This window comes from Odocoileus virginianus, unplaced genomic scaffold (genome assembly GCF_023699985.2).
Source record: "Odocoileus virginianus isolate 20LAN1187 ecotype Illinois unplaced genomic scaffold, Ovbor_1.2 Unplaced_Contig_27, whole genome shotgun sequence".
Classification (NCBI taxonomy): domain Eukaryota; kingdom Metazoa; phylum Chordata; class Mammalia; order Artiodactyla; family Cervidae; genus Odocoileus; species Odocoileus virginianus.
This window is the reverse complement of record NW_027224344.1, coordinates 690,637-709,556: the sequence shown is the minus strand read 5'-3', so window position 1 is coordinate 709,556 and position 18,920 is coordinate 690,637. Positions and strand designations below refer to the sequence as shown.

The 18,920-nt window shown below is 48.1% G+C and overlaps 1 protein-coding gene across 1 annotated transcript; it reads right to left on the bottom strand.

The window, feature by feature from the left end:
* Positions 1-551: 551 nt before the first annotated feature.
* AFG3L2 (AFG3 like matrix AAA peptidase subunit 2) lies at positions 552-18,812 on the bottom strand. Its single transcript, XM_020913706.2, has 17 exons — positions 18,570-18,812; positions 14,651-14,750; positions 14,182-14,259; positions 13,775-13,878; positions 13,481-13,633; positions 11,373-11,447; positions 10,202-10,326; positions 8,254-8,527; positions 6,947-7,084; positions 6,329-6,482; positions 5,910-6,017; positions 5,683-5,808; positions 5,067-5,177; positions 4,539-4,654; positions 3,971-4,171; positions 2,541-2,735; positions 552-1,153 (listed from the first exon to the last, which is right to left on the bottom strand). The coding sequence occupies exons 1-17, from the start codon at positions 18,684-18,686 to the stop codon at positions 914-916; spliced, it is 2,415 nt and encodes an 804-aa protein (XP_020769365.1). The 5' UTR covers positions 18,687-18,812; the 3' UTR covers positions 552-913.
* Positions 18,813-18,920: the final 108 nt, after the last annotated feature.

Sequence of the window (18,920 nt, the reverse complement as noted above, 5' to 3'; positions counted from 1 at the left end):
TAAGAACATACAACCAAGTCAGGACAGCACGAAAGGAAGGTGCTAAGAAGAATAAAATCACAAAGATGTGGGGGGTCTCTAAGTCCAGAGGAGGCACTGGAGACCGACGTCCTCCTGGGGCTCTGCCTGGTTCTGACCTTGGTTTGTGACCCTGCAGCCCTGGTTACTCTGGTGACGCAGCAGCACATCACCCCTTCTAACAGCTAAAGTGACCTCATGAAGACATACGGCTCTCCAGCCCAGGGGCCACGCTCTCTCCGCTGTTCAGCCCGCTGTGGTGGTCACACGTCTACTGGAGACCCACAGAGGGGACCGAGGCTGGGTCGTGACTGGCTCAGCGAGTGTGTGCCCTGATGCCATTACACGCCTCACACCGAGTTCACCCTTCAGGGTGGACAGGTCGCAGCGTCACTGAGAGTCTCATGGGAGTGGAAGAGAACCGCCAGTCTGAGACTAAACGTGGATGTCATTCAGTTCCTTTTCGTTGTATTTTCTGAAGGGATGTCTCCCAAGCAGCACCAGTGACCCTTGTGTGTTCAGAAGGAAAAACGCAGCATTTACACTTTATTTGTGACATAAAGAAGCCGTATTTACACAATACATTCATATTTTTAAATATGTTACACAGCTCTCCTAGAAAACCACTCCATCACAGAACAGCAGCATGTAGCTTGTGTTCCGTCTTTAAAATTTAAATCAAGTAGAAATACTCTTAATTTCACAGCCCATCACAGAGGGAGACTCTGAGGGAGGTGGGAGTGAAGGGCGGGTGATGCTGAGTACACCCCCACGTGAGGGTACAGGAGACTGGAGGCTGGGGACGCACTCCTGCCCCTGTGACCTCCGAGGCCAAGGACGAAGCACCCCTTCCTGCCGTGCCCTTGGGGCGGCTCTGAGGGTGCAGCACCAGGAGCTACGCAGGGCCGGCACCCTGGACCTGGCTGGTCACCTTCTCGCCTGCGGGCTCCTCCGAGCCCTCGCGTTCCCTGTTCCAGTCCTTCAGGCCCTCAGGGAGCGAGGTGTCCTCGTCCAGGCTGCCGGTACCTTCCACAAACTCCTCATACGTAGACTTCTCCGCAAATGGCCTGGGGCCCAGAAGTTCCACCATGTCATTCTTGTCTAACACTTCTTTTTCTAACAGCAGCAGAGCAACCTGGAACGTGAACACCTGCGATTAAATACAACCATCCAGCGCCATCGCTCCAAGCTAACCTTTTATTTACAACCAACCCCCTTTCAAAACAGGGCTTCAGGAACTTCACTCTAACTTTTAATAAGAAGATCTTATTAAAATAGCTCTTCACCCACACTAACTTTTAATAAGAAGTATAAAAATCCTGGAAAACACATGTCCCCAGGATGGGCAGGGCGGCATGCAATGTGGTGTGACTCTGTGCCCTGCTGGGGACGTAGGGTGGGGAAGGAGCTCTGCACACGTGTCAAGGAGGAACAACCCCAAGGAAGAGCAAGAAGCTGTGTCCCTGGACCCCACCCCCTTCCAAAGGAGGCAAGAGCTCCCCATGGCTCCCAGAGCAAGAGCTCTGGGGAGGCTGCAGGAAGAAGTGACACAAGTTGGGGGTGGGGATGAGGAAAGGATAGAAATGGTGGATTTTAAAGGGAGGCTGACAAAAAAGAGACAGACACAAACATGCATCTCCAAGTTCTGGTCCCTGTGTGGCTGAACTGTAAATGTGACAGGACACATGGCCACAGAAAAAGGGGGCCCACCAGCTACTAGAGGGGAGGTAAGCGATGGTGTCCATGGGCAGGAAACAGCTCACATGAGAGCCTCTGTCACCAAGAAATGAAGCCAGTTAAACTGTACATGGACCTCCTAGTAGACGCAGTTCCTCAGGTGACTGCCAACTTGGAAACTCATCACATGTGTAGTTTATGTTAAATGCTGTTTTTAAAGATTCTAAACAATAAAGCAATTTTCTTCTGTTTTTAAAGTTTTTTTAAACTTTATTATGGATCATTTCAAATATGTATCAAAAATACATAGAAAAAAAGGATAACTAACCCCATGCAACCCCATGTTAACCACTGTTCAAGATCATTTTTGTTCCACCTGCTCCCTGGATTATTTTGGAGAAAATCCCAGATGTCCTGTCGTTTTATCCACATGTTTGTCTCTAACTCTACGAGACACAGACTCTTCAACTCTCAATGCTGAGGACCTGGGTTCAGTCCCTACTAGGCAACTAAGATCCCCGTTGCTCCAGAGGGGAAAAGCAATGGGGAACCCCACCAGGCCAGTAGGCCTGCAAAGCACCTGGCAAGGTGAGTGCAGATTCAGCTGTGTGTCTGGTACTATGAGCAGACTTCATTAATCCCACATTCAAGTTCTCATGAGGCAGGGGCCAAGATCGTGCCCGCCTCTGCTCTCCGTCATCCCCACCAACGGAGCATCAGGACGGAGGGAGGAACTGGGATCACCGGGCACAGGGGGAATGGTGCCATCTGCAAAACAGCCAACCAATCACCCTCAACGGCCTCTGCAAACCATGCAGAGAAGTGTTCCCACAGTTGCCACCTACCTTCTCCACGTCAGCTTTCTTCTCTGTGAGGAGGGCCACTGTCCTCTTGTAAGCATCGTTGATAAGGATTCGTACTTCATCATCTATGAGTCTGGCGGTGGCCTCGCTGTAAGGCTTCTCCAACACCATGTCCCCCTGACGTGGGAGGTCAAAGGAGATCTGCCCAACCTTCTCGTTCATGCCAAACTGAACAATCTAAAGAAGAAGGCGTAGCCAGTGGTGGGCATCCATTTCTGCTCACAGGCTCATGGGTTTTATAAAATGTCAACAGGGCAACATGGACGCTGAATGCACACACTACTGCAGAACTACTCTTCAACCCAGCAAAACGACATGGAAGCCTTGAGTCGGCCAAGTAGACCAGGTGTTCTGCATAGACAGGGCAGTGGAGACAAGACCAGAAACCAGCAGACAATATCTACAACCAAGACAGGCAGCAAACAGGTGGGGACAGACCCCAGCAGTCACGACACGTGCGTGAGATCACTCTGCACGAGGGGCGGCAGGAGGAGCCAGAGCCTGTGACAGACGGAAGCCACGACCTTGGGCACCCAGAGGCTGCTCCTGTGTCACCTGGGCTGCTCCAGGAACCCAGGGGGGTGACTGCACTCTCCCTGAGTCCCTGGGGCCTGGCTGGGCTGTAGAGAGACCCCCATAGTAACCACACAGAGCCCCACCTTAAAAAGAAACGTCCAGAAGTAAAATCCAAACTGACTAGAAAAGAGGAGGCGTAGGTAAGAGAGGGGAGCAGCAACAGCTCAGAAAGCAGGAAGCACATTTTTCAAAAGTTCATGAAAACAACAGAAAAAGATACTCTAAAACCATGAAACTAGAAACACTGTCTTAATCCACCTTCTTCCTAAAAGATCAGGAAAACAAACTTCATGCAGATAAAGAAAGTGGGATGCAGGGACATCCACAAACAGATGAAAACTGTGACCCAACTTCAGAAAAGACTAACCAAAATCAGGAATGTGAGGAAAATATGAAATAACAACAGAAGTCAGAGTTGGGAAAACTTAGATGAGGTGCTAGAACACAGGAAAATGGAAAAAAAAAAAATCACAGTTGAGGAGTTCCCAAAGTTACTGACATCAAGCTCTGAGAGCACCCTGACCGTTTCTGGGAATGGAGGCAAATGGGGTGCGTGTGGGGTGGGTGCACGGGGTGACTGCTCCAGCTTAAGGGGAGTCCACGTGGGGTCCTGCAGGTTTGAAACTAGACTTAAACTCTGCAGACACGCTTCACACACTCTCAGTAAATCCAAAATACTGAGTGACCAAAATGTAAGTTTCTATTCCTAAGTTTTGATCACCTTACACTGAACCTCTCTGAAGGAGGAACTCTCGCCTGGTCAGCCGAAGCCAGTGGAGCTAGGGCTGCTTCGGAGCCTGCATGGCGGCGAGGAGGCAGCCCACCCATCCTCTCACCTGGGCATAGGCACTCTGGGTCACTTTGCGCAAGTCGTCCTGGGCACCAGTAGTGATCCTGCCAAAGAAGATCTCCTCGGACACGCGGCCGCCCAGGGTCATGCACATGCGATCCAGGAGCTGCTCTCGGGTGTAGAGGTACTGCTCCCGGGGCAGGTACTGAGCATAGCCCAGCCCTTTGCCCCGTGGGATGATGGACACCTGGCGAGGGAACAGCAGCACTGAGCACTGGCCGCTGGAGCCGACAAACTCACTGGTGAGCAGAGTACCATGGCTGGGCAACCCCATGGCCTCAGCCAGGCAGCTGGGCAGGCAGCTGGTCCAGGAGAGCATTTCCTCTTGGGATAACCTCACCCCAAGTGACTCCTACACAGTGCTTCTGTCTCTTACAAAACCCGTCTGCGAATGTCCAGGCCTGACAGTAGGGCTGCTCCCCTGCCAACCTGACCCTGGAGTGAATCCCTCCAGCTTCCACTTTTCTTTCCAAACTTTGTAACTCATCCATGTGTGATGCATCCCCCCAGTGCCATTGGCAGACGTTCCCACTACGTCCTCCCCAGCCACTAACCTTCAGGAGGGGGTCCGCGTGCTCCAGGTACCAACCAGCAACTGCGTGGCCTGCCTCGTGGTATGCCACTGTCTTCTTCTCCTCGGGCTGTAGGACCTGGGTTTTCTTCTCTAAGCCTGACATACAGAACAGAAAACAAAACCTGCTGCTTTAGCGACAACATCATCAAGAGAGGCTCACACACCACCACTCAGGGCCTCACAAAGAACACACATCACAGGCCTTCCCAGTCTAACTGGTTTTACAGCTGTTTATCCATCACCTACGTCTCACTCAGAGCACATTAGACTCACGCGATGAAATTTTTGGAAAACAGGAAGGCTATGAGTGCTTTTTAAAAGAAAACAACTAGACTGCTATGATTGAGTAGAAAACCTCTCCCTGCCTGCACCCTGTCTCAGACCCATCCGACATGGAAGCGTCTGTGCAGACACTCCAAGGTGCCTGCGAGCTCCAGGCCTGGCTGGACATACTCCCTGGCTTCAGAGTCACACCGTCAGCCCTTGTGCGGTCCACCAGCTGCCTTACCGCCAATCACTCGTTCAATTGCTTGTTCAAAGTGTTTCTGGTTTATGGAATCTGAAAGGTGTCTTGCGGCAATCAAAGCAGCTTCGTTGCACACGTTGGCAACATCGGCTCCTGTGAAAGAACACACCAGCTCTCCACCAGATACACCCGAGCTCACGGGCCACAGTTTTGAAGATGGACCAGACCAGGTCCCCACCACCAGCAGGTTCCAGTGCCCAGGCCTGCCCAGCACAACCCTGGCCCCTCAAGCACACTGCAAGGACCAGCAGTGGACAGACACCCATGGGCAGTAATCTATCTCCACAGACCATATGATGAAAGCAAACCAAGACTGTGCTTTAAAATGCCCACCAATTAATGCTTAGTTCTCTGTAAATTAACTTCTCAGAGAGAGTATATGGCAACACAAACAAGCCACAACACAACGTATGTGCTCAACAAAAAATTTTAAGTAGCCAGGCCCCTGGAACTCTGAGGCACCTGTGCCCATGAATACACTCTTCTCCGGCTGCAGGTGGTCCCTCCTGCTTCATGTTGAGTCAGCAAGGATGGACAGAGGGAACGAGAAAGGAAGGGTCGCGTCCTCTAGACAGAACCTAGGGTCGAGCTCACCCACCTGAAAACCCCGGGGTCAAAGACGCGAGCTTCCTCGCCAGTTTCTCCTTTTCCAGGGCACTATCCAGCTTCAGAGGTCGGAGGTGAACTTTGAAAATAGAAGCTCTTCCCTTAATGTCCGGCGGTCCTTGAGAAATTATTTTTAAGGAAGGAAAAAATCATAATGAAACTGCTGCAACCTCTCCTTGTGAGAACTGGCCTGAACCCAGGGCAAGAAAGCCATCTCACCAATGAAGATCTGCCTGTCGAAGCGGCCCGGCCTCATCAGAGCTGGGTCTAGGATATCTGGTCGGTTGGTGCCCGCCAAGATGACCACATTGGTGGTTGTGTTGAATCCTGGAGATAGACAAAGGCATCACTGCTGTTACATGCTGTGAGGAGGAAGATAACGTGTCTCAGTTAAGAATGTATGAGCACCAGATACATCACTGCTTATTTCCCATTATCTAGTGGCTTTTTTAAGTCACAAATTTAAATGATTTTTCCTACTATTCATTTTGCCCTTATCATACCTAACACCTAAAGATTTAATGATCAACTACTTAAAGACAAATTACCAGCACAGGACTCTCATTTTAGACACCAGAAGAACAACTGGAAAGCACAGGACAGACACAGGTCTCACAGGACAGACATAGAGCACTCACCATCCATCTCCACAAGCAGCTGGTTGAGCGTGTTCTCCTGCTCACTCTGCCCGCCGAAGTTGCCCCTGCCTCTCTTCCTTCCCACCGCATCTATTTCATCAATGAAGAGGATGCAAGGGGCGTTCTTCCGAGCAAGGGCGAATAAGTCACGGACCTGGATGAAAATCCAAGCACTGGGGTCACTTAACAAGTGAGTAGTATTATCCTAATAAAAACAGACACCAATCTTCCTGCCCCCAGGAAGTCCATCTGTGTACAGCACTGTACAGCACAGATGTTAAAAGGTGCAAGCAGCAAAGAAGTCATGTCGCAAATGGTGTGAAACTCATGTAAGGTAAGCAAGCATTTCTAAAATCTTGTCAATTGTTGTGTAAGAAGCACGAACACCAACAAACTGATGATACACACCTATGTCCTACTAAGAGGGAACAGGGTAGAGCTGTAGACTTTATAATAGTCACTCACAGACCCAGCCATGCAGGCACACAGCAAAGGTGTGACCCCTCAAGCCCACCCAGCCATCGCCCCAAGGTGGGCGATACCCCAGACCCACTGTGGCAGGGGTCCCACGCCCACCTTCCAACCTGCTGAGTTAACATAGCGAGAGGTGAGACTTACTCTAGCTGGGCCCACACCAACAAACATCTCCAAGAACTCAGACCCGCTAACGGTGATGAAAGGGACATTGGCTTCTCCAGCCGTGGCCTTAGCCAGCAGTGTCTTCCCAGTGCCCGGAGGACCAGTGAGAATGGCACCCTTCAGATAAAAAGAGGGAAAGTATACTAAACTACAATTTCAGAAAAATAAACTGCATATCCATAAATAATTTAAAGGTATAATCTGTCTATAAATTTTAGTGACATAACCTAAATATTTCTTAAACATGTAAACAAAGATAAAATGCTTTCATTAATAAAAAGAGAAGGAAAAGATTATTAGAAACTACTTTGTTTCAAAAAACCTGGCAAGAATGTGAAATACTTCCCTTACTTTTTAAGATTTTTAGTGTTGCTTTTTAGACCTAACAGTATATAAAGGGTGATTTACACTGGGAATCTAGCAATACTAAAAAAACCACCTGAGGTTAACTTCAAATATTACACTTCCAATTTACATCTTGCTTATTTCCTTTCCTTTAAAATTTCACAGATGAAGTAAATATCTAATCATCAATGAAGAACTTAAAAAGAAAAACATGTGTTTGCTCAAACACTATAACCACTTAAGTCGTGGAAATGCTTAAGTATGATGTGAACATATACTTAAGTAAGTACAAATTATAAAACTGTAAAATGTAACTTTTCATCCATGAAGGCAGGACATAAAATCAAGGAAGTGATGATTCCCTTTAAAAAAGACTCCCTCATGTAACTTTATTAACGAGTTTTTTAAAACCTTAACTAAACATTTTCTCTTCATTACTTAATGCCTGAGCCTGGTCCTGGGAGCAGAGATGGGCAAGGCTGCCCGAGACCAGCAGTAGGTGGTGGTGGAAGAGGGCAGGGACAGGGAGGTCCGCACTCTATGGAGCCCCTCGCCTGGAATGTGAGTGCCAGACCAGGCAGACAGTCCACTCAAGCTGCTGGGGGAGGGATGGCAGGGCCAGAGCAGAGGCAGCCTGCCGGGGACTACAGTGCTAAGACAGGGCGTCCAGTCACACTGTGGGGAGAAAGCAGCACAACGAAGGGAGGGAACACACATCCCTGGGGGAAGAGACACACTATTTGCAAGGAGACACATTCACAATTCGACTGAAAAGACTCAGGAGTTAAACAAAGACTAGCAGGTTACCATAGAGGAAGGAGAGAAGAGCAGCTACTGTGGAAGTAATCAAACTTCATAAAATTATAACCTCAGAGATCAAGAAACACTTCAAAAGATTTAGGGTTAATAAGTTGAAAACTGACTTCCGAATGTTCATTTACCTTTGGGATTTTTGCTCCCAGATCTTGATACTGCTTTGGATTTTTCAGGAAATTCACAAATTCCATGATCTCCAGCTTGGCCTCCTCGCAGCCAGCCACATCTTTAAACTTCACGTCGATCTCATCCTTGAGGACCTTGGCGGTGGTCTCTCCGACACTGAAGAGTCCGCCCATGCCCCGGCCTGTGCGGCCGATCCCGGCTGGGCCCCTCCGGATGGTATACAGCAGGAAGGCGATGATGAGTACGGTGGGCAGCATGCTCAGGAGGAAGGAGCTGCAGACACATGAAAGCAAAACTCAGAGAGCGCCTGCTCAGACTGCCCTGCCAGGGACCTGCCTCGGTAGAACATGCACACGCCCTACCTGGGCAGCTAGGTACCCCAACACCTCACCTAAGGCACAAGGGAGTCTGCGTGCATCAGTGTCACTGAAGCAGATGCTCAGAAAGTAAGACCAAAGGAAGACCTGCTCCTTATGCATACACTCTCCAGGGCTGCATCACTTCCACCCGAGAACCAGTACACACACAGGCTAGACCCATGACCTACTGTCACTACATATGAGTTTCAAAGAAAGTTGTTGACTTAATAAATTTAATACAATTCTGGTATTAGCCTGGGTAGACATTCCAGTTCTCTTACTGGAATGGATCAACTATTTCTGCAGGGGTGTCTTCTAAATATCTAATCTGTGCGAAGGCAGCAGTGGGGAGCGCTATCTCCCCAGCATGGTAGGGTGGCTTGTGCAGGCTCACACAGGCCCGGGGGCAAGGTGCCCACCAACTCTCACCCACTCTGGGGAGTGGCTCAGAGATGATTTACAGTCTCTGCCTTCTGTCTGTCTGTCTTAAGTTAATTTCCACGAAACTGTGGACATAGATGTATACTGGGTAACATAAAGCAATTTAGTTTAACTTAATCTACGAAATTTAGGTCAAAACCTGGTACACAGTTTAGGTAAAAAAACGAAACAAGAATAAAATAAGGATTCGCTTTCTAATTTTTCATCTATTACAAAACTGTAAAGGCTGCTACAGCAGGCAGCTAGAACCATGAACAATTTACCTTTGGTTTACTTCTAGAGAAAAAAAAAACAATGCACTGACAATAAAGGTTTAAAGAACATGCAATAAGACTCTAGGTAATGTTTTAGCACCAGCTTGTAAAGTTAAGTAACTGTATGATAACCTCAGGGACTGAGGGACACATCACCCCAAGTGTGAAACAACTTTGATAGATGGTGAGACCTAAATACCGCGGGGAGATTGTAGGGCTACACAAACCATGACTCAAGAGTCCCCAGAGCTGAGTAAGACCATCAGCTCCGTTAACATGCTGTTTTACATGTAGAAGAAAATCAAGCTTTATTTCTACTTTCACTCCCAAACTCTTAATCAAGGTATGTGTTCTGCATTTAATGCAAATGGGTGACTGCCTTGAGATCCACCTGGGCATCTGTGGGCAGAACTCAAAGGCCATACATTCCCAAGTAAAACCAAAGACAGGCAACCCCTGAAATCAACAAGCCCTTCCTCAAGGCCCAGAGCTGGTCTTTCTAAAGACAAATAACCTCTAAGGGAAGAAGCAGCTCTGACCAAAGAGGAAGAAGCATTACTTAAAAATCCTGAAAATTCTGTGAAATATAAACATAAAGGACAGTTAAAAGCTAGGCATGCCACTCTTTAACACAAAGGGGCTTTTTATGCTAAAATCCTACTCAAGGTCAGTGTATTGGACATGGACCCCCACACCACTGCTTAATCAAGATAAATATCAACATGCAAAAAACCAACCAGTCTCTGGCAAAAACTAGTAAGTTACCAATGGCTGCAAAGAACTCAGGCCAGATTCAGAGAATACAAAGTGCAATGTGCTGCCCCCTGGTGACAGAATACACCGAGAGCCTGGGGCACACCAGCAGCCTCCCAAGTCCACTGCCCAAGGCTCACCCGTCGCTCTCGGCAATGTAGACCACAGGGACCCGGTTCTCCCCTTCTATGCCCAGTTCCTGCTGCAGAGTCTCCAGGTTCCGCTCAAAGGTGTCCACACTGCCAATATTGAACCAGACGTACTGCTGTAAAGACAGGAAAGCGAAATGTCCTAATTTTGTTAGGGAAACAAAAGGAAACAAAGGGTTTAACTTCCTAAGAATTTTCCAGAAATACTGCAAATTTACAAGCTAAAAAACCCAACAATGAGATTAAGATTAATTAACTCAAGACTGGTTTAACAACCAGAGTGACTAAGTTTTACTCAGTGAGAACCCTTGGCCAATAAGTATTTCTACAGTTCCAGCACTCCTCTATGGTCCTAATACTATAAACTCAGAAACACAAAAACTCTACTTGAAAAGACAACCCTTTTCATAAACAAACAAGCATCCTTTCCCCAGGACTTCTCAGCTGTCTGGTCTCACACCAGGGTGCAGCTGCAATGATACTCCTCAGTGTCGGGATGGGCTCTGGCCCTGAGTGAGCCGGAAGTTCGTAGGATGCCCAGGACTGGGGCTGGGCCTGGGGCTCTGGCCCAGGAGGGCTGGGAATCACCAGGAACCTCACCTGTTCCTCACCAATAATCCCCTCAACTCAACCTGGTGTCTCTGGAACAGAGCTCAAACTGGTTGGACAAGAAATACAAATATTTTTAAACAATAAGAACAACAAAAAATAAATAAATAAAATAAACAATAAGAACAGAAATAGAAATTAACATCGCAAAACAGTTGGGAGACATATGATCAGAACGCTTCCCCCCCCTCCCCCCCCCAGAACACTTCTTAAACTGATTTGACAAAAGCTGTCTCAAGACATAAGCAGTTCGGATTTTTCTTCTTAACCAGTTGTTCTCAGTCTTGAAAAACCATAGATACTGGAATACTGAAAACCAGGTTTTACTCACTGGTTCCTAAATGTACAGCCAATGTGATCACCAAACCCAAACCACTGACCCAATTCTTGCACATGTGATGGACACAAGGGTCACACTGTCACTGTTAGTGCAGATCACAGCTGCTCTGCTGCCCGGCTCTGACACAGCCAGTGTGAGGGAACCCTGGCTTTTCAATTTTAAATATGAGAACTTAATTACAGTTAGTTCACATCACTTAATAACATCACTTACTCCATCAACAGGAGTTTTTCCTGGTGTAAAAGTCACTCGAACAAATCGCTTGTTGACAACTTCCAGTCTGTCTACCTGGAATTTTAAAGAAATATTCAAACATAAATCTACAGAAAGACTTGAGACATTTTTTTAAGCTCATCTGAAATGCATGTATTTCAGACACACAGAGAAAAATGATGAATAATGTAAAGACACCCTGTGTTTTCCCCTCCAGCTTGAGAAACAAAACATCACAACCAGCTGAAGCCCCCAGTCATGCTCCACACCCCGGGGGGGGAGGGGGGGGTGCCGCTGTGCACTGGTGCTGGCCACCTCAAAGCACGGCCTGGTCCTGGGCCACAAAGACCTAACCCTAAACAGACATTCACTTCTGCCTGTTCTTAAACTTTACAAATGATCTCGTCTGGCATATGTTTTTCTACAACTTTTTCTTCTATCTCTGTATTTGTAACACCCTTCCTTGCTGACATGTCAGTTCTGCACAGACCCCAAAGCACACCCCAAGTTATTTATGCGTTCTGTTCAAAGACCTTCAGACTGTTCCCAACACTCCCCCAACACCAACAATGCTACCGTGGACGCTGCTACGCACCACGCCCGGGCCTGTCTCCCGGAGCTCCCTGGAGTGCGTGCCTGTGTGAACACAGCCGGCTGGGCTGCAGGGGCAAATGCCCTCAGCTCTGCTGGAGCCGCACACTGCTCTCTGACTCATGCTCCCGCCAAACGTTCTCTGAAACACTCCCGCTGCTCTAGGTCCTCACTTGCCATTACAAAACTTCCTGAATTTGCCCCTCTGAGGTTTGAGATGGTTTGACCTTGTTTCCCAGGACCCTCCTAACTCTATGGACTCTTTGGTCACTTGTCACCTCATCCCAAGGCCTCAGGCTGCTGGGAGCTGAGTGCCTTCAGTGGGGGCCCGCTCCCTGCTGCCATCAAGTCCACTCTGGCAGGGAGTCTGGAAGGTATCAGCCCAGGATGCAAAGTGAGGGAGCCTGGGAAACCCCAGGAAGAGTCAGAACAGGGGCACACTATCTGAAAAGCACTGACTAGAGGACTCTGTCCCCCTTAAACCTGCTGGGTCAACAGCAGACCGACTGCGGAGAACCAGCTGGTCAGGAGGAGACGTGACGACAGAGAACCCTCCCTGAGGCCCGTCCCCACGCTCAGAGGACAGAAGTTACTGCTCAGAGTGCAGGTTCTCCACGACACCTGGGAATTACACACCTGAGAGCCTCACTTTCATGAGCGAGACACCTGCTTCAAAATCTGAAAGACTGTTTCCATTCTGTTTGTCCTCACCTTATTAGACAAACTTTAAAACTAATTTTAGATTCTTTATATTTTTTTAAGTACTAATATCCTTATTTTATTCATTTCATGGATTAAAAAAACTTCAGTAATGAGAGGTTAAGTCATTTCCCCGAGGCTCAGATTGGCCAAATCCTGCTTCTCTTACTATCACTTTGTTTCCTCACTTCTAAGATGGACATTTTCCATATTTTAACCTCTCAGACACGGAATGTACGTGAGAGCTGACAAGATGTCACAGTGTCACTGGCAGTCCACTCAGTCTAAGTCACATGTAAATATGTGCCTTATAGCCCACTGCATCTTAAATGAGCCGAAACAGGGTCTAACTGGCAAAGACCCAGCCCAGAGGCAGAGCTCCTGCCTGGGGCCTCATTCAGAGTCCATCCGCTCTCGCAGTAAAACCTGATTCACTTATTCACCCACTTTCAGGACTGCAGAAGGTCACAGCAGTGATGCTGTGCTGGAGCCCAGAGGGGCTGACCAGGAAGGGAAAAGAGGCAGCTGATGGCAGGAAGGAGAGGACCGAATAGACGAGGCGCTAGAGCAGGTCAGGAGCAGCGGCTCCAGAACTAGGCTCTCCAGGGCGAGCGATACAGGGGGTTCATGGTCAGTCTGGAAACTGCTGGGTCAAAACTCACAGGTTCCTTGGCTGCTGTACTTTCCAGCATTAGAAACATCCAATACAAGACTTGATGACGAACAAGTCTGGCAACATGCTGGCTGTTTATCACTTTATTGGCCTAACCTGAACTCACCCTTTGATCCCTGCAGCCTGTGGCCCACACGATACTTACTACTCCCTTGGAAAGATAGTTGTTGGCAAAGTCCTTCCATGTGATTTCTCTCCCGGAGCTCTTGAACAGGAAGTAAAACAGGAATCCTCCCCAAAACAGAGCGGTCCAGAGAAAGTACATCCTGAATTCCTTGTCATCCCATGGGATGTCACCCTGAGCGAGGAAGCAGACGTTTGTATGAAGGGTGAGATGAGACAACGCAGTCTCTGCTGTGCGGGGCATGAACCCTCCCAGGGCCGTGAGCACCACTCAGTCTTTCCAGGGGCAGGCAGGGGCCAAAGCCACGAACCGAACCTTCTGGAACCTGGACCACCAGTGAGAGTCATCCTTCTTGCCACCTCGTTTTCCACCGCCACCAACTCCTCCAGAAGGACGCGAGGCAGCGGCTGGCTTGGGTTCTGTTAATAGACAGAATGTGTCCATAGCAGCATCTGAATCTCTCAGCAATGTCTCCATTAACGTTGTTTAATGAACTCATTGCAAAATGCATTGTGGCAGCTGATCAGTTACTAAACACAGTGCTATGAGGAAGCCTGAGACTAAGAAAGAGTGGGGAGCCCCCAGGGACACTCCAGGCACTTCACACACAGGGGGCTCAGAACTGACTTAAGCTAAGATGTTCCTTGGTCAGTGACAACTATCAGAAACGTCATAAACCAGGAGAAAACAGTAAGTTCAAACATAGTCTTTTGAAACAGTACCTTTTTTTTCTCCCATAACTTCTTTAGGTTCACTAGCTTTTTTTCCATTTTTTCCATTGGGAAAGTATTTTTCAAATCCTGTTAGAAAAGGAAAAAAAAATTAATATCTTCAAACTAAAATTTATCAAGTTTTGTGTACGTATGTTCTTTGTTTTTAAAGCAGCTGATTCATCATGAAAAAGAAAAAGCTACAAATACAGCATTGCTTGTGCAGGAGTAAATTACAGTCTAGATGGTACAGTCACAACCCTGAGGAGTCCGAGAAGTCTTGCTGGCCTGCCCAGGTCATTACTGACAATGGTGCCACATTTGAAGGCAACACAATGTCATGGCTTTGATCACATGAGAGGGAGGAGGTGGGGTGGTTAGGAACCAATTGAAACCACACCTCTGCACCTGCCCCGCTGAAGAGGCCAAGAGTGAGTCTGTGTAACAATGTCCTTCGTCACAGTCACATGTGAGCACTTACCTTTTGGAGGCCGAGAACAGAGTCTCTGATAAGCAGCAATCACATCTGTCAGAAGGGAATTCCTGCTGGTTTTCGCCTGAGTCGTGGCGTATCGATAAAGCTGCAACACAACAAAGAGAGAGAAGCATGAAGGTCACATCAAGGTGAGTCTAAAACGAGCTTCATTTTACCCTTCAAACAGGTGATTACGGACTAGCACAGAACGGCCCCCCATGAAGGAAGCATGAGGGTTGTCCGGCACTGGGCTGCTCCAGTCCAGTGAGAACTAGGAGACACACACTTTACCCAGAAGACCAGAGCACCTCCAACCTAGAAACCTAATTAAGAGCTGCAGCCTGAGTACAATTCCCTACCAACACATTGGCTTTGGCATTGTTTCCTTGATGTGTAGCATTCAAAAGGTAAACTCCCATGAACATCTGCCACCCCACCTGCAGGGTCTATCACACTGCAAGGTCATTTATCTGACATTACAGAACGATGCTGTTTGTGAGCACAATACTAACTTTACCTGGGTTCAAAGACAAGGAAGTCATGGTCCAACATCTGACAGTCCTTATATTAGCAGCAGCATTTGCTGAAGCTATTTGATACACTGTCATCCTGCTAAGTCCCTTTATAGATACATCTCTGCTTTAAGTAACATATTTGCTAAAAACTGTAAATACCGCCTAGGTATGATTGAGTGAAAGTTGCTCAGTCATGTCTGACTCTTTGCGACTCCATAGGCTGTCCATGGAATTCTCCAGGTCAGAATATTGGACTGGGTAGCCTTTCCCTCCTCCAGGGGATCTCCCCAACCCAGGGATTAAACCCAGGTATCGAACCCAGGTCTCCCGCATTGCACGAGGATTCTTTACCAGCTGAGCCACAAGGGAAGCCCTGCCTAGATTTATTAGAGTATAACATAAACAAATTGAACAAGCTCCTTATTAAATGTTTAGGCGTAGAGGCAATGAAAGGGATATAGCTGAATCTGACAGTTAAGAAGTTCAAAAAAAAAAAAAAAGAAGTTCAAGTGATCCTATCCTTTGGCAAAGTGAAAAGTTCACCAACATTTTTTTTTGGAAGACAAGCTTTTACATACAGGAGAGAGTGTTTAAAGTGAAGCTTATCTGCATTAGACCCATCCTCATTTGCCTCCTTTATGGTCCCATGAGAAAAATAAAATATCACAAAACCATACAAAATCACTTCACACCCAATAATGTGGCTATAATTAAAAAAAAGAGAGACAATATCAAGTGCCGGTGAGGATCGGCAGAAATTGGAGCCCTCATGCGCTGCTTGGGGAATGGGTGCAGCGCTTTGGAAAAGTTTGGCATTCTCCAAAATATTAAATGAAGAGTTAAGTTACCACACAATCCAGCAAATTCACTCCTACTCAAGGAAATGAAAATATGTCCACTCAAAATCTTGAATGTTTATAATATCATTTTTCATAATAGCCCCAAAGTGGAAACAACCCAATGTCCATCAACTGATGATGAACAGAGAAAATGTGGTATATGCACACAACGAAACTTTATTCAGCCATAAAAAAAGAATGAAGTAGATAGATGCTACCATCAAATCTTGAAAACATTAAGCTAAGTTAAAAAAAAACAGACACAAAAGATCACATACTACATGATTCCATATTTATGAAACATCTGAAACAGGCCAATAATAGAGACTGTAGGTCAGCAGTTGCCTGGGCTGGAGGAATAGTTGGGGAGAAACAGGGAGTGACCACTAACAGTCATAGGGTTTCTTCTAAATGTTCGGGCCACAGATAGTGGGTGATGGTTACACCACCTTGTGAATATACGAGAAGCCACAGAACAGTACCCTTTAAAACAGTGGACTTCATGATATCTGAATTAGAAAATGTCAATTAAAAAAGAATGAGCTGATTTAACACCAAATCAACACACAATTACTTGCAAAGTAGGACACCGTTCTTGGGTGACAGCAATGCTGGTCTGAGAGAACCTGGAGCTTCTGTTGTGTTGGACCCTCCCTGATGGCTGAGAACATTTAGCCTAAGAAATAACCATTGACAATGGATAAGAGTGTGTTGTATGTGAATAAATATTTCCCAATGCCAAATCCTTTAAGGGTGTGGATTGAAATGACCTGGTATCCACGCTGGACAGGCCAACAAGTCACCGAGTTTCTGCTCCAGGCCTGGTACTGCCAAGCAGAGGGAATCCACCAGGGGACCAGAAGCAGCGCTGCCCGGAAGAAACTCAGAAACGACAGAAAGGTACCACACATGCAATACAAAGCCTTCAGTATAAAGGTGGAGAGGCAGCACAGAGAAGGAAGGGGTCACGTGTAAGGGAGCCAGGGATGTCACAGGGAAGTGACATCTAGCCTGGAACTTGAAGGACCCAGAGTTCCATCAGGCAAATGGTGTTAGAACTTTCAATTTTGGTAAAGCTGGAGATCTGATTTTTTACATGATGATCTTCAATACATCTCAAGATACTGGGGGCCTCAAAGTCACACATCTACCACGGGAGAAGATGAGTGGCCCCAGGATACTACTGTGAGAATCAAAAGTAATAAGACATGGAAAGCACTTTTAAAACTGTGTGGCAATACCCACATTTAAATTACTTCCAATTATTCTGAAAACCACTTAAGAGTAAGCAGCTTTCCAAAAAAAAAAAAAAAAGAGTAAGCAGCTTTCAGAATATTGCTATGATCATACCAAGCAAGTCTTCGTGTGACAATGAAGTGCAGAGCTGGGTACACAGTATAAACATTATTAGTTTGCCGAATAATAAGCCTCCTTTAGGATCTTTTCAAATTGTGTTGAGCAAGGATACCTCTAGCAATAACCTCTGACTGCATTTAATGATAAGATTATTTTCCACAAAAGAACCATCGATGAATTTTTTTCTCTATCTAATCTAAGCCCATCCAAATAGCACATATAAAAGACATGAATTTGCAAAACTTAAATATAGAGCACCTCACTTAGACAATTAGGTTTTATGTTTGATGATGTATTTTTCAGTTGTGAAACATCAGTTTTAACCATTTGAGGATTATACCTGAAAACACACATAGAAATCTTTTCCCCAGAACCTCATTATGAGAACAGACTTAACAGATGCACAAACCTACAGGAAAATCCAGGGTAATTCTCCAGCGCCCCCACCCAGATCTTCAGGGCAGGACCAAGGAATGTGTGTCACACACCTTCACAAGCAGGAGACTTCCTCACACCTCGGTATTCGAGGTTCACTCCCAATCAAGGCCTTTTAGAGAAGACTCCTGACAAAAACCCTGCAAACTCACAGGGCAGATCCCTACCTGCCTGTTACAGGTCTGAGTCCAATACTCACAAGAAGCAAGAGAAGGAGGGATTAGAGCAAGTAAGACAAGGAAACGGATGCAATGCCAGAAACCGGAAAAAAGGCCTCATGTAGGGCCATTCCGAGCGGGAGAGAGGAAGACCGACAGCCGGGCAGGGAAGGCGGCTTCGAGGAGGAAACATCAGGAACGCCCTTTCCGTGGAGATCCGAGAACACCTCCTGGGCTGACCCCCGGGCTCGCCCACCACCGCCCGGGCTTCGCGCGCGCTCAGTCTGCACTGGGAGTGTCCGCCGTGGGCACGGCCAACTTCGGCTCCGGAATCCCGGCCCTGACGGCGACAGAGCAGCGCCCCTCGGGGGTGGGGGTGGGGGACACCGTTAAAGACCCCATCTACTAGTGTCTTGTCCGCCGGGCGGCGACAGCCCCACCCCCGAGCCCGCACCGTAGGCTCCCACCCAGGGATCTCCGCTCCGCAGGCCTCCCGGGCGCAGAGTAGCCCCGCCGCCCCGAGACCTGTCTTCACGCCCCCCGAGGACCCACACCGAGAGCGGGGCCTGTGACCTTGACGCCCGGTGCCGGGCCGGAAGCGGGCCGGGGGTGTCGGACTCACCGTCCGCAGGTAGAGCCGTTCGGTGGAGCCCGCGCGGCCGCCAGGCACGAGCATCGGGGGCAGGCTGCGGGGCCGGCAGGCGCCCCGGCCCCACAGCAGCAAGCAGCGGTGCGCCATGGCCGCCGGCGCGCCGCTCAGGCCCGGAGCGGACGCGGGGGCGGCACCAGACTGCCAAGAGGACCCGGAGCGGAGGCCACGGGACCGCCCGCCCGCGACCCCACGCTCGTCTGCGTCTTCTCACGCCTTGTCCCGCCCCAGCGCGTTGACGTCAGCCGCACGGCGCCGCGCCCTCGGTCCCCGGGCCACGGCCCCGCCTCCGGAGCGTCACCAATCAGGACCAGAGGCGGGGCT